This window comes from Sciurus vulgaris, assembly GCF_902686455.1.
Source record: "Sciurus vulgaris genome assembly, chromosome: 8".
Classification (NCBI taxonomy): domain Eukaryota; kingdom Metazoa; phylum Chordata; class Mammalia; order Rodentia; family Sciuridae; genus Sciurus; species Sciurus vulgaris.
The window spans coordinates 98928449-98943000 of NC_136468.1; the positions used below are offsets into that span (position 1 = coordinate 98928449).

At 35.8% G+C, this 14552-nt stretch overlaps 1 protein-coding gene across 7 annotated transcripts in view; it reads right to left on the reverse strand.

Moving 5' to 3' along the window:
- Nucleotides 1-14552, reverse strand: part of AMPH (amphiphysin) — a 221793-nt gene that overhangs the window by 40565 nt on the left and 166676 nt on the right. For all 7 annotated transcript variants that reach the window (XM_079151757.1, XM_079151756.1, XM_079151754.1 and 4 more), the window contains exons 12-13: nt 4370-4486; nt 892-915 (exon numbers count right to left, since the gene is read on the reverse strand). In XM_079151757.1, coding sequence (XP_079007883.1) covers nt 892-915; nt 4370-4486 — 141 coding nt within the window. The remainder of the gene's footprint in view (nt 1-891; nt 916-4369; nt 4487-14552) is intronic.

Genomic DNA, 14552 nt, shown 5'->3' on the forward strand with positions numbered 1-14552 from the left:
AAAAAGAAGAAGAAGAAAGAAGAAGAAGAAGAAAACCTAAAACTCAAGTTGGGTTCTTAAGACCACACAACCAGAGTTTTTCTGAGACAAAGGCCCTTCCCTAAGAGATGCCAGGCTTGATACAGGTACCAATGCTCTCCCAATTTCACAGTACTAATGCAGCACCACAAAACTCTGTTCTGATCTCTTTCCCAACTCTAAATTCTGAAAATATTCATCTTTGAACATCAGATTAGTAGGCTAAACACCAACAGGAATAATATCTACTTTTTATTAATACAAATCACACAAAGGGCTAAACACTCTACAAATATTATATTATTTAATTCCCTCACAAACTTCTCGGGTAGGTGTCATTATCCTTTTATTACAGGTGAGAAAACCAGAGGCTCGAAGAGTTTTAGAAATTGCTCAAAGTCACAAGATTATAAGTATAGAGTCTAGACTCAATTCCAGAGTTGTCTGGATCCTAAAGTTCAAAATGTTATTAACCAAGCTTCATGGAATATAATAATGAAAGAAAGTTTTCCTATCACCTTGCATCTTCCCATCTATACTTGGCCTATATTCTATTTAAAATCAACCATGTGTGTGCCTGCCTTTCACTATAACAGCTCCTCTGGCCACCAATGTCCACAGGAGAAGCAAAGGGACACAACACCACATTCTTGACATTCAGTGGTAAAGCAGCTGAGACCACTGGAACACTTTTCTCTACTAGGATCTCTAGGTTCTAGATAAACACAGAACTTTCAGGGGTTAAAGATTATTGCAGAGGAATATATTATCAATAAATATAAGGATCTTCTTTCCATCACAAGTGAAATAAAATGTAATAAAGTTCCAAATTTTACACGTCAAGATACATTAAAAGAGTTCTTAAAGTCTTACCGTCCATAAATCCCAAGGTAATGTCTGAAATCAAACAAAGATACTATTAGTATATAAATGCTAAGCATGTGAAAAAAGTACATAAGTTGAGATAAATACAGAGAGGTGATCAAAGTTCTTGAAATTGTGTACATTTTTTAAACATTTGGTAAAGCACTATTCATAGAACTTCTTTGATAATGAAACTGTTCCATATCTGTGCTATCCAATATGTTATCCACTAGTCACATGTGACTCGGGCACTCAAAATGTGCCCGTGTACCATAACCAAACTTGAAATTTTATATAATTTTACTTAAGTTTAACTCATCACATGTGGCTAGTAGATATGATATTGGATAACACAATTCTAATCAATCTGTCTTTTGTTATATATGTTTCTTCTTTCTCACAGAAGAAGAGACAGCAGAAGAGAATTGCTCTGTTCAAAGGCATACTTTTTTTTGTAACTGAACTCCTTCTTCATCTAAAACACATTTTCTGATTATACAGATGGTTTCTGCTTCCTTGCTTCATAGCTCCTTAAGAAATATAAATCATAAAAGCTAGTACACATCTCTGCATAATGCAGACAGCACCAGTATTTTCTACAAAGGAAGGCAGCAATAGGAAACACCATGCTTATCATTCCTCAGGATCATGAAAGGATGTCTTAGCTCACATGGACACTGCAGAGATCACAAGATGAGGTGTTCTGCTAGCAGCATGAACATCAGCTGAAAATACAAGGTCAGTGACAGGTAAAGCAGATAATGTTGAGTTAAGGGGAAGGGAGGCCAGCAGACTCTGTCGTGCGCTTTCTGTCACTCAGCCTAAGCATTTCTTCTTAGGGAAAGACAAGAGATGTGATTGGAGCTGGGCAAATGGACTACTCTGCAGTGATATGACTCATTTGCAGCCACCAGGAGACCAGAGAAATTTATTACCAGGCCCAAGGAAAGAATCCAGGGACACACAGAGTTTGTTCTTACACAGTGTGTTTCCTTTAGAACAAAGACTTGAACATAAAGTCAAAGTGGGGGGTTTTGTTTATTTGTTTTATTTTATTGAGAGAATCCTTTAAGCAGTGGGTAGTGCTATACATCTGTAATCCCAGAACTTGGGAGGCTGAGGGAGGAGGACCACTTGAGCCCAGGAGGTCTCGGCCAGCCTGGGCAACATAGTGGGATCCTCTCAAAACAAACAAACAAAAAATCTGCCTTAATCCACACAAAGCTCCATGATTTTATGAGTTAATTGTGAGTTGATATAAAAGATGTTTCTCTCTTGATGTAAGTTATCAGACAGAAATGCTATGGCATCTTGCCCACTATTCATGGAATCCACTTCATGAATTTGCTTCTGCCATGAAAATAAGGAATGATGCAGTAAGGCAGAAGAAGCCCCATGAATTCTGCTGTCTGACTCTGGTGGTAAAGCTTTGAGAAGGAAGTCCACTTGATTATCTGGACATTCATTTTATACTTTTCTTGGCCACCAAGCAGAACCCTCAAACTTTCTAAGGTCTACTACTTCAACATTACCCAAAAGGGATTTTAGAGACCATTCCAATAAACATTAAGAAAAGTTTGATTAAAAAAGTTCTACAGGCAAACAAATAAGGGAAACTCTAAGTAAAACAAATTATTGTATGTGTGTTGGTGTATGCGTTTATAACTAAATGACTTCTAAGGGCCCTTAATGTTCTAATGCATGTTGTAAATTTCCTACAAGAGAGTTTCAGCTTCCTAAAACTTTTATGGAAGAAATCCATTATTTTGCAAGAATTCTTTAAGGTTAGTGTCTGGTCTAGTTAATTTGTTACCTATTATCATATTAGACTTTTATTATTCTTATTTTACAACAGGGAGCCCTTTAGACACCCAATCATGTTCTAGAACAAAGCATGGATTAGACAGAAGCCTTATTTATCCAGGTCCTTATTGAACAATTTCTTCCCTGGTGGTTTACTGTAAAGTATCAATAAGGCTTCATGACTAGTAAACCAAGCTAGATATCAATTACTAAGTTAATTTTCATGATACACTTCCATTAATTAATATATTCTACCATCTTTGGAATTGCCTAAATTTAAATGTGAGGCCCCAGTAATATCTGAAGTATTGATATAAGGGCTGGGAGCATAGCTCAGAGATATAGCATGTTTTGAACACGCAGGAGACCCTGGGTTTCATCCTCAGCATCAAAAACAAACAATTTGAACAAAGAGATTCACCAAATTTTGAGTCAGTATCCTTTCACTAGCATAGACAACTGCAAACCAGCCATATTCCAGAGGAATCATATGTAGGTAATCAAAGTACTAACTATCAGTATCTCTGACAGAGAATCTTTTTACAATAACTATTGGAATTGAAAGTGAAGAAATGATGAGCAAGAATGCATCTGGGTAAGAATTCCAGCTCAAAATCAAACCATAATCAGGATCAGAAAAGAGTGGGTTCTGCAAGGTGGACGAGCAACTCAGCACTATTAAGTCCAGAACTGTAACTTTTCTGTTGGGGCATAATCTCATGGTTATTCCAAACATGTTAACTTGCAAAGTATGAGGAAGAAGAGAAAAAAGGAAGAAAAGTAAGCCAAAAGGAGAGTTTTATTTAGGGAAATCATAAAACATTATCATCTAAGCCTGGACACTTTTGAGAGCAATTGTAATTAATAGTGTTAATTATTCTGTGAGAAATGATTCCTGGGCAACAGGAATGTAATATTATGCCAGCTCTGTGGAAAGAGAAAACTAATGGTAGGGGGAGGTTTAGAACAATTGATGTTGAGGGCCAAAGATGTAGCTTAGTGGTACAGCACCTACCTAGCTTGTCTAAGGCCCTAGGTTCAATCCCCAGTACCAAATAAATAAATAAATATAATAAGTGATATTGATAAGGTCCTCTTTCTATCCTCCCTTCCTATCAGGAAATATATTTTGACTGTTATGGTTTAGATATGGTGTCCCCCAAAAGCACATATGTGACATAATGCAAAAGATTTGGAGGAGAAAAGATTGGGTTATAGTCTTAATCCAATCAGTGAATTAATCCCTAATGGAATTAACTGAGTGGTAACTGGAGGCAGGTGGAGTGTGGCTGGAGGAAGTGGTTCATTGGGGGCATGACTATGTGGTATATATTTTGTACCTGGAAAGTGGAGGTCTCTCTCTCTCTGTTTCCTGATCACCATGTGAGACACTTCCCTCTGCCACACTGTTCCTCTATGAAGTTCAGCCTCACCCTGAGCCCTAAGGACTGGAGTCTGTTGTCTATGGATTGAGACCTTTAACCGTGAGCCCCTAAATGAACTTCTACTTCCCTAAAATTGTTCTGGTCAGATCTTTTAGTTGCAGGAGCTAAAAATCTGACTAAAACATTGACCAAAGATGATAGTCAGTTTGAAAGAGATAGCTATTATTGGTCATTATTAAGCTTATGGAAGCTTATCATAAGGAAATATCATCTTCAAGCATCCTCAGATCACTTGATACCTGAGACATGGGTGAGTGGGTCACTCCAGCAGAACCCGCAGATGCTACCTCAGGCTTGAAAGGGTCAAAGTCCAGATCCAGCAAAGTCTCCTCCTTCTTCACCTCAGGAACTTCATTCTGTTAAAACCAAGCAAATCATGCATCAGCTTAATCTGATGTGATTTCATGATATATCGCATGGAGACCTCCCCTGAGCATGCCAGTTTAGCATTTTGTGGCTCATCCATGCACTTCCAGATTCACTTAAATGGTGAGAGAGGAAATAACTAACTCTGTCTCTGTCTAATCCACATCACCCTGGGACATGTTTCAGGCTCCTGTTCCTGTCCTTTGTCCAGCTCAAAGTCCAGCCAACAAAGAATGTCTTTGAGAGGTATCCTAATGCTTCTCAAGGATCTCCTCCACTGTTAGCTCAGAGAACTCAGGTCAAACAGTTAAAGATGAAGAAAGAAATAAAATAGGTCAAGACTTGTATCCTATTATAGGTACCCGCTGCTGTGATGTTCCGGGTGAAACCAGGGAAGGGACCAATATGTACTGCTGACCCCATCTCACCTGCCTCATCCCCTCAGAGCACCCTACCCCTTAATTTAGTTTTCATATGATACATTCTTCATGCATTCCACTGTTTGCATATGAGAGGGAAAGTAAGAGAGAAAAGAGAGAGAGCTCTGTGGGAGACAGCCATGTTCCCCAACATTCACTGCAAAATGATCCCCTCAATAACACTCTTGATTAGAACAGAAGAAAGCCAAATAAGACACAGAATGAAAGTCCTTCTGTGATAATAACAAAAACTATAATACTAAGCAATAACATTTACATTTGTTCATTTACTTGTGGAATCATCTTGTAGGCAAACAACACGAGCTTGAAGTGTGTCTAACCCAGGCTCAGGTTATACGGTAAAGGGTAGAAATGAAATCTAGTCTCCATAAATTATACCACATTGAAGAGAACTGGGGTTAGTGTCACACAAATTCAAATTACATGCTTTTCATATGTGATGTTTCATTTTTGATCACTTAACATCTGGAAATTAATAGGTTGCACCATTGGGTAGATTGTTAAATAAAAACAGAAATGTTTGGTGCAAGATATTCAAAGAACAGGAGTTATTTCTATTATTATTGGTCCTGAGCATAAACTTTTCAAAACCTAAAAATGCATAAAAAGCTGGGAAAAGGTGAAATGGATGATAATTTCGTTAGAATATCCACACTCACTGTGAAAGGAAAGATGTTTACATATCACATTATTAGCCTTTTCTATTTTGGAGCATAATTGCTCCTCATATACTTTTAAAAGTTTCATAGGGACAATGCTCTCTGAGAACCTTTCTTTCTTTAATAATTATAATCACAAAATCAATCCTATTGCCCTGTATTCAAAATCTGTATGAGTTTTGTTTTTCATCAATTTTTGTATTGGTAAAAGTTGTGCATTTTAACTTACACTTAGAATGTGCAAGGCACAATTCTAAGAACTTGATGTATATGAACATTACCCATGTCAATGAACGCTGGTGCACTCTAATGATGACAATATTATTGCCTTTAAAATGGTGACTTTATGATATACTCCAAACTGCACTTTATCTGCATTGTCTAATATAATTCCTACACAAAGTCAAGAGGGAGATGGTATCATTTCGCCATTTGGAGGAATCAGAACAAGTTGAAGAGGCCATCTATTGCCCTAGTCCCCCAGCTGCAATGCAGCAGAGCAGGTTTCCAATGATTATAGTGTCTTCTGAGTTCCTGCTGGTCTCACATCTCTCACCCAGGAACCCCCAAGGATCTGCAGAGGAAAGTTCTGCAAGTTAGCCATACAAATTTATGACACACAAATATGCCCTTTATTCCCTCATGAGCCTGGAAGAATGAATGAGAATTTAGAGATCAAGGATGAAAAGAGGACTATACTACAGTGGGCTATTCTCAGACTTTGACTGAGATAATCTGTGCTTACATCCAAGTTTGCAACTTGGTAGGTTGCAACAGATGAATGGATAAAGAAAATGTGGTATACATACACAATGGAATATTATTCAGCCTTAAAAAAGAATGAAATTATGGCATTTGCCGGTAAATGAGTGGAGCTGGAGACTATCATGCTAAGCAAAATAAGCCAATCCCAAGAAAACAAAGGCCAAATGTTTTCTCTGGGATGTGCAGATGCTAATTCACAATAAAGGAGGGGGAGCTAGGGAATAATAGAGGTACTTTGAATGATACAGAGGGGAGTTAAGGGAGGGGAGGGAGTATGGGGGTTGAAAGAATAGTAGAAAGAATTGGACATTAATACCCTATGTGCATATATGACTATACAAGCGGTGAGATCCTACATCATGTACAAGCAGAAGGATAAGAAGTTATACTCCATCTCTGTGTGATATGTCAGAATGCATCCTACTATCTTATATAAATAATTAGAACAAATAAAAAACTGAAAATAAATAAAAATATATTTTAAGAAACAAAAATGAAATGAATACTTTTCCAGATGCACAGCAGAAAGAATAAATCATCATTAGACAACTAATGTGAAAGGACATCTCTCAGGTTGATAATGATAGCAGATGGAAATACAAATCTATAGTCGGGATGAAAAACAGAAATGATAATTACATAGGTAAGTATATATAATATTTTTTACAGTTTGTGTGTCTTTAAAAGATTATTGAGTGTTTAAAGAAAAATATTAACAAAGCAATGTGAAATTTATAAAATAGGTAACAGTAAAAACCATGACAATAGCACGCAGAAATAATAATAACAAGCAGAGAAATAGAAGTATACCATTATGAGAGTCTTGTGTTTGTATTATACCTGAAATGGTGTAACATCACTTGAAGGTACACTGTGATAGGATACATACTGTAAGCCCTAAAGCAACACTTAACAACACAACAAGTTATGGATAATAAACAAAGAAAATAATAAAAATGTCCAAAGAAGCCCCCCAAAATGAAAAAAAGAAGTAGAAAGGTTAAATGAACAGAGGAAACAACAGAAAGAAAAAATCAAGATTCGAACCTCACCATATGAAAAATCACGTTGAATGAAAAATAGTCTAAACAATGCAATCAACAGGAAGAGATTATCGTACTGGATTAAAAATAAACAGATCCAATTAAACACTCTCTAAAAGGAACTAACTTCAAATGCATAAACATAAATAGGCTCAAAGCAAAAGGATGGTAAAAGACATACATTTGTAAGTAGTTACATTAACAGCAAAGTAAATTTAAAGTTAAAGAATATTAAAATGGATTAAAAGGCATTTCCTAAAATAAAAATCAGTCAATTCCTAGATACTTATGAGTTTCAAAATATTCAAAGCAAAAACCAAAAGAGTTACCAAGACAAATAGAAAAGCACATAATTAAATACCCTTCTTTCAATAATTGAAAGAATAAGCGGAGAGAAAAATCAAGGTTAAAAAAGAATTTAGACAATACTATGACCAAACTTGACCTAAAATGTACCTTTAAAATCCTCTACCCAACAACAGAATAATATACTTTCTTTTCAAGTGCACGTGGAAATGAAACATGATAGGCAATCGTGTGGAACACAAAAGAGTTCTTAAAAATTTTTAAAGCATTCAAGGTATACAAAGTATGTTCTCTGACACCAGTGTAATTAAATTACAAGTAAGTAACAGAATGATCTCTGGAAAATCCAAATATTTAGACCACCCAAAATTATCTCTAAAACATCCACAAATAATAAACTTTTAAATAACTAATGAATCAAAGAAGTCTAAAGTGGGAATTAGAAAATATTTTTAATTTGATGAAAATGGAAATGATATATCAAAATTTGTGGGATGCTGCTAAAGTAGAAACTAGAGAAAATTTTGCCGAACTAAGTTTCTATTTATGAAGACCAAAAAAAGCTTTCAAATTAGTAGCCCCAACTTCTACCTCACAAACTAAGGGAAAAACAAACAACAACAACAACAAAAGTTAAAATGGAGAGAAATCATACAGATCAGAGTGGAAATCAGTGAAATAAGAAGAGTGAAAGTAAGAGAAAAAATGTTAATAAACCTGAAAGCTAGTTCCTTGAGAAGACCAATGAAATTAATAATTCTTTGGCAATAAAATTATTAGCCAGACTGATCAGGGGAAAAAAAAGAGGGAAGACACAAATTGTCAGTTTCAGGAATGAGAAAAGGGGCATCATCCTAGATATTACAGATATTTAAAAGAATAAGAAAATATCTTGAACTACTTTATTCCAAATACATTTGATATCATAGATGAAATAGACAAGTTTCATGAAAAATACAAACTACCAAAGCTCACTCAAAAAACAGATCCTCTGAATTGCTCTGTATGTATTCAAGGAATTGAATTTATAGTTTAAGAAATTTATCAAAAATAAATAAATAAACAAATAACAATAAAAAATAAACAGGCCCAGATGGGTTCCTTGGCAAATTCTACAGTATATATATATCTCCCGATTTATTCTGAGGTAAGCATTACTTGGTATTAAAATCAGAAAAAAAGATATTATTGAAGAAAAATAATAAAATACTATAGACTAACATTCCTCGTGAACAGATATAAAAATCCTCAACAAAGTTTTGACAGGCTGTGTACACACGTACACACACACACACACACACACACACACACATTCCCCCTGTCTACCCCCACATATATTTATGATAGTGCATTATGATCATTATGATCATTTAAGGTTTACTTGAGGAATACATGATTTGAAAATCAATCAGTATAATTCACCATATTAACAAACTATAAAAGAATACTCATGATCATCCCAATAGATGCACAAAGAACATTTGAGAAAATTCACATCCATTCCCCTTCAAAAAACTCAACTAAATAGGAATAAAAGGCTACTTCCTCAACCTGCTAAGGTCATCTTATAAAACCTACAACCAGCGCCATATCTAACAGTGAGTTACTAGATGCTTTTACCCTAAGATCAAAACAAGGATGACTGCTTTGCCATTTCTAGTCAGCATTATACTGGTGGTAGATGCCAGTGAAATAAGGCAAGAAAAGAAATACACAGCATCTAGATTAGAAAGAAGAAAACTGTCCTAATTGCAAAAGATATGATGACCTATATAGAAAACACAATGAAATGTACGAAATCTATAGTAATTAAAATTGAGTTTGGCAAAGCTGTAAAATACAGCATCAATAGAGAAAAAAATTGGTTTTATTTGTATACAGTGAAAAAACAGTGCTACAATAGCACTAAAAATGTGAAACATTAAGAAATAAATCCAATAAAGAATGTAGAACAGCTGTACACTGTAAACTACAATAAAACATAGCAGAGAGAAATCAGAGACGACCTTAATAAAGGGAGAGATACACTCCTTCTATGAGTCAGGCAACTCAAAATTGTTGAGGTGTCATTGACCTATAGATTCAATGTGTTACTATACAAAAAGTATTAGCAAAATATTTCTGGAGAATCATACTCTCTAGTTTTTGCTTCTTTGTCATTTTACTAATTTTTTACATTAACCATATATCTTTTGGGGCATCGTTTTTAAAAGTTATGAAGTAACAAACATGCAACTTATAGCTACAACTACAAGACATTTAAAAGTAAAACATGTGGTTCCAAACCAACCCCATGGCTGCTCACATACATATACACAAGAATTTCTTAAATCATAATAAGATAGTATTACAATGGGCTAGATTATAATGAGACCATAGGTACTATGTACAGAAATTCTTCATCTCGTAGTCTTTCATTAAACATATTTTGAGAACCCTGACTATTTCTCAGGCCTTGTGTTAGACATTTGTAACTCCTCAAAGAGGTCAAATAGGAAGCTTAAAGTGGAAAGGATAAAGATTTTAGGAACAAGGTCTATTAGGAGTTATTTTTCATGCAATATAAATTCTCTTCATTTAAGAGTCACACAATGATTTATAATTTCTAACAGTGAAACAGGTTTTAGCACTTCATCAATAAGTACAATGAAGCAGCAGCCTAGGGAAATCTTAACTTCATGGTTGGAAGCCCATGACAAGATTGCTATAGATGGATAATTACAGTTAATATGATAATGGTATTAACTGTAGTGTACTGACAGAGTTTAAGCATTTTATATTTGCAATCTTAGAAAGGAACATCTTTCAATCATTTAAAATGATGTTGTCCAGTATTTGTTCCACCTCTGCCAAACATGGAATGAAAAGAATAGTATGATACAGATCTTTTTATTCATAACCTAGACTTATCCATTGCTCTCCTGTCACATTTGCTTTATGTGCCTACCCACATTTAAAGGATCCTGCAGGGCCCTAATGATTGGACACACAATCAGCTCAACTAGCTAGGGAACTGCTTCCCTAGTTTTGTTGTTGTTGTTGTTGTTGTTTTAATTTATTTTTATTGTAAACAAATGGGATACATGTTGTTTCTCTGTTTGTACATGGAGTAAAGGCATATCATTTGTGTAATCATACATTTACATAGGGTAATGTTGTTTGATTCATTCTGTTATTTTTTCCCTTCCCCCCCAGCCCTCCCACCCTTCCTTTCCCTCTATACAGTCCCTCCTTCCTCCATTCTTGTTTGTTTTGATTTTTTAATGGAACAAGTTATTCAACTGCAAAGTCACTCTCAGTGCAGTGCATCATGGGTTTTGTGCATTGCTTTTGTATACACTGTGACTAAGAGTGTAAAAGTTGACAGTAATGAGAACAAAGAGATCAGAAAGGTGGACAGGGCCTGTATTTAGAATGAGTTTCTGTTAAGACCAGTGGATTAAGCTACTTCCATGAAGACCATCCTACCACTATATCGTGGTATTTACCAATATCACTGATGCATAATCACCCAAAGAATTTACAAATATTGAAACCCAAACAAGTTCTGTAGTACATGCATCCTGGACATTAAAGAGAGAAGCAGTTAAATGGATTGGATCATTTACTGGATGCCTCATCTGAGATTCTTCAGGTGCTTAAAATGCTGGCACATAGGGCCTATGGCATTCTGCTTCCCATGAATGCCCATACCATTGTATGGCAGAAAGATCATCTACTGAATAGGGATAATGACATAAATCCCAGATCAACGTCAATATTAAATTATGTAGATCTTACATATAGTATATTCAAGGACTATAGATATTAGAAGCTCTGAAGTCTGAGAACCTTGGAATATTATAAGGCTAAATAATACAATAATTTAAAAATACTTTCATAACATTAGATGATAAGTAAATTGCACTGCTAAGTTATCTCTGCTCAAGGAATGGAGTAATGATATTAATGATCCACCAGGGTAATAAACTAAGTTGCAATTTTTCTCCCTTCCAAATTCTATCTTAATAATTCTTTCTGTCAGCATTATGTTAACATGTTTACTTTGAAAAATAGCAAATAAAAGAAGAAGTAAGTGGTCCAAAAGTATGCTACACAGAAAAGAGGTTGCAGACACCTAACAAGTGAATGATGTGTATGTACATGATTGCAAGCTGGCTTCATCAGGATGGCAGAGATAAAGCAGGCCATTTCATACACTGATTTTGCAAGTTGAAAACCTACATACATTTAATTGGCTAGGAAAAATAGGATGAGTTTATAAACTTAAAATAAAAGATGCAGTATTGGACTGGAAAACAGAGATATGGTGGAAAAGTAAATGGTACTAAATTGGTCCTAACTCTCACTGTGTTGAAAGGCTATGCTCATGTCATGCCTGGCAGCATAACGGACATCTCCACAGGAGCCATGAGCAGGGCTTGGAGGAATAAGCTTGAATGCTCAAAGATTAATCAGTCAGGATTTATAACAGGGAAAACCAATATCGAAGAGAAGATATGCAACATTATCACTGGGAAAAAATTAGGAAAAAATGCTGGGGTTTCTGCTATGGAAAAATACTCTAAAACAGACATCTTTTCTTCTTCTCTGCCACTGTACAGGAAAAGGTACTCCTATACAGGGAAGGACCCACCTCTGCCCCTGCATCTAAGAAGTCCCATGCTTTTGAGCACATTTCTCAAAATTTCCTAAGTCCTTCTCTGGTAGTTGAGATCAGCTGTGGCTGTCAATCCTGTCTGGTCAGGACCATACAAGCTTGCATTAAAACCTGCACTGGACAGGGTCTGCATGTCTCCTCTTGGAGTATTCTCCAATCCTATTCCATATATAAGGTTGATTATATACCCCAGGCATCCTGGGGCTCATATTCTTAGAGTTACCCCAGGGCTTGAGGGCCAGATCTATTTTCAGGAGGGTGACTGATGAATAGACTGTTCCCCCAGGCTAGATGGCATTTCACTTATGGAATCCCACAAGACTGGCTACCAGAATTTTGATGACATGCTCATTTCAAGTGACTAGAATTATTATATGGAAAAAATACTTACTCAGGACCACAATCCCTTAGAAAGGTCTTAGAGGGAGGGGTGAGCACCTTGAATTTAAAGTCAAGTCATCTAGCTAGAATAAAATGTTGTTCAAACATTTTTTGAAGAAAAAAAAAGAGAGACAGAAAATCTTGCATGTGTGTGTATATGTCTGCTCTATTTTTTATGGATCTCCTGTTAAAAATCTTATATGCATAGATGTGTTTTGAAGGAACATGATATCATTTAAATTTTCATTTCTTTAAATATTTCACCAAACTCCATTTCTCAGGAGCAAGGTATTTGGGGTGGGTGGCTGGGAGACTCTTTGAGAAACTCTGGCTTAAATGAAGTTAAATGGGCCTTCTTTTTTGCATAACTTCTCAGAGCCTTGAATATATGTTGATATGCACTATGAAAAAGCAAATGTGGATACAGCCTCTTCCAGTCCTATATGACCAAGAACCCCCTTTTCACAGCATTCAATGAGGTGAGTGTTCCTCAAGAGCACATTTTTCAAAAGCACTATTTTAAAAGAATAATGCTGGGACCACATATAGAGGATTTCTTTCTATTTAAGTTCCTGGGAAGGCAGAATAAAGCAGGACGAGTTTTTCTCCAGCAGGTCTATTTTTGTAAACAATGAACCAGAAAAAGCTTTTTGGTCTGAAAATCCAGTGTCTCCCTATGAGCCAGTGAAGACCTTTCCTAGAGAAAATTCCATGATATTAAGGTTTGGGCCATTAGAGGGCTCTGTAGGCCTGATGGATCTGTTTTCAATCCCAGGACACACTGAGAGAATCACTGTTGATGACACTCAGTGGTGTGAAGATGATACACTGACACTTGGGAGTGAGCTAGACCCAAGCTGGGTGCACTTCAACTGTTACATTTGGAACATACAGCAGGATTAACACAAATAGTTTTCTTCTCCATTAAGTTCATGATAAAAATAGCATACTGGAGACAGAAACTCATCTTCTAAATGTAGAGTGATTCACTTAGAAAAAATTAATATTAAAATTTAAAGGGATCATTGAATATGAATGTTATCTGGAAACCCTTTTGCAGACACCTTTTAGCTTTCTAGTTTTTGGTACTTCCTTGCAGTTAGCAACTCATTTTCTCCACACACTGACTGCTATTTATTCCCTTTTAGCCATTTATCTGTGCACTGCCAGACACATTACTATCCAGATGATACAATCCATTCACTTATAACAGGTAGCTTTATATACAATGTAATCAACATATCTAATAGTATAAGTACATGGATGTGCCCAACAGTCCTAAATAAGGAACATTTTTAGTCACATTATTTTTTAATGATGTAGATACAAATGGACAATCAAAATGTATACTTGGCTTAGCTGGAATAAATCTGTTAATTCACTGTGATAATTTGTGAATGAGGAATTTGTACCACAGATTTGTACCATGAGAACTCCTGACTATTTAAAACCATTGTGGTTCCCACAGTGGGGTCCCAAGACCAGCAGCATGAGCACCTATTGAGTTTGTTAAAAAGGTAAGTTCCTGACCCCACTCCAGACCTGATGAATCAGGAAGTCTACTGGATTGACTTAAACAACACAAAATGGCTATTTATAACTATAGAAGAACAAGCCAACTAAGGAAATTGTTAAGACACTTCAGGAAAAGACAGTGTCTGTGTGTTCTTAAATAAGGCTAGATTATCTCACTAAATAAGCCAGAAAGGAGACTGAAATGCAAATCCTACTTCACCTCCTTTCTTTACTTCTTGACATGAGATGAGAGTCATTTAGTCAATGCAAACACTTCATGACATAGT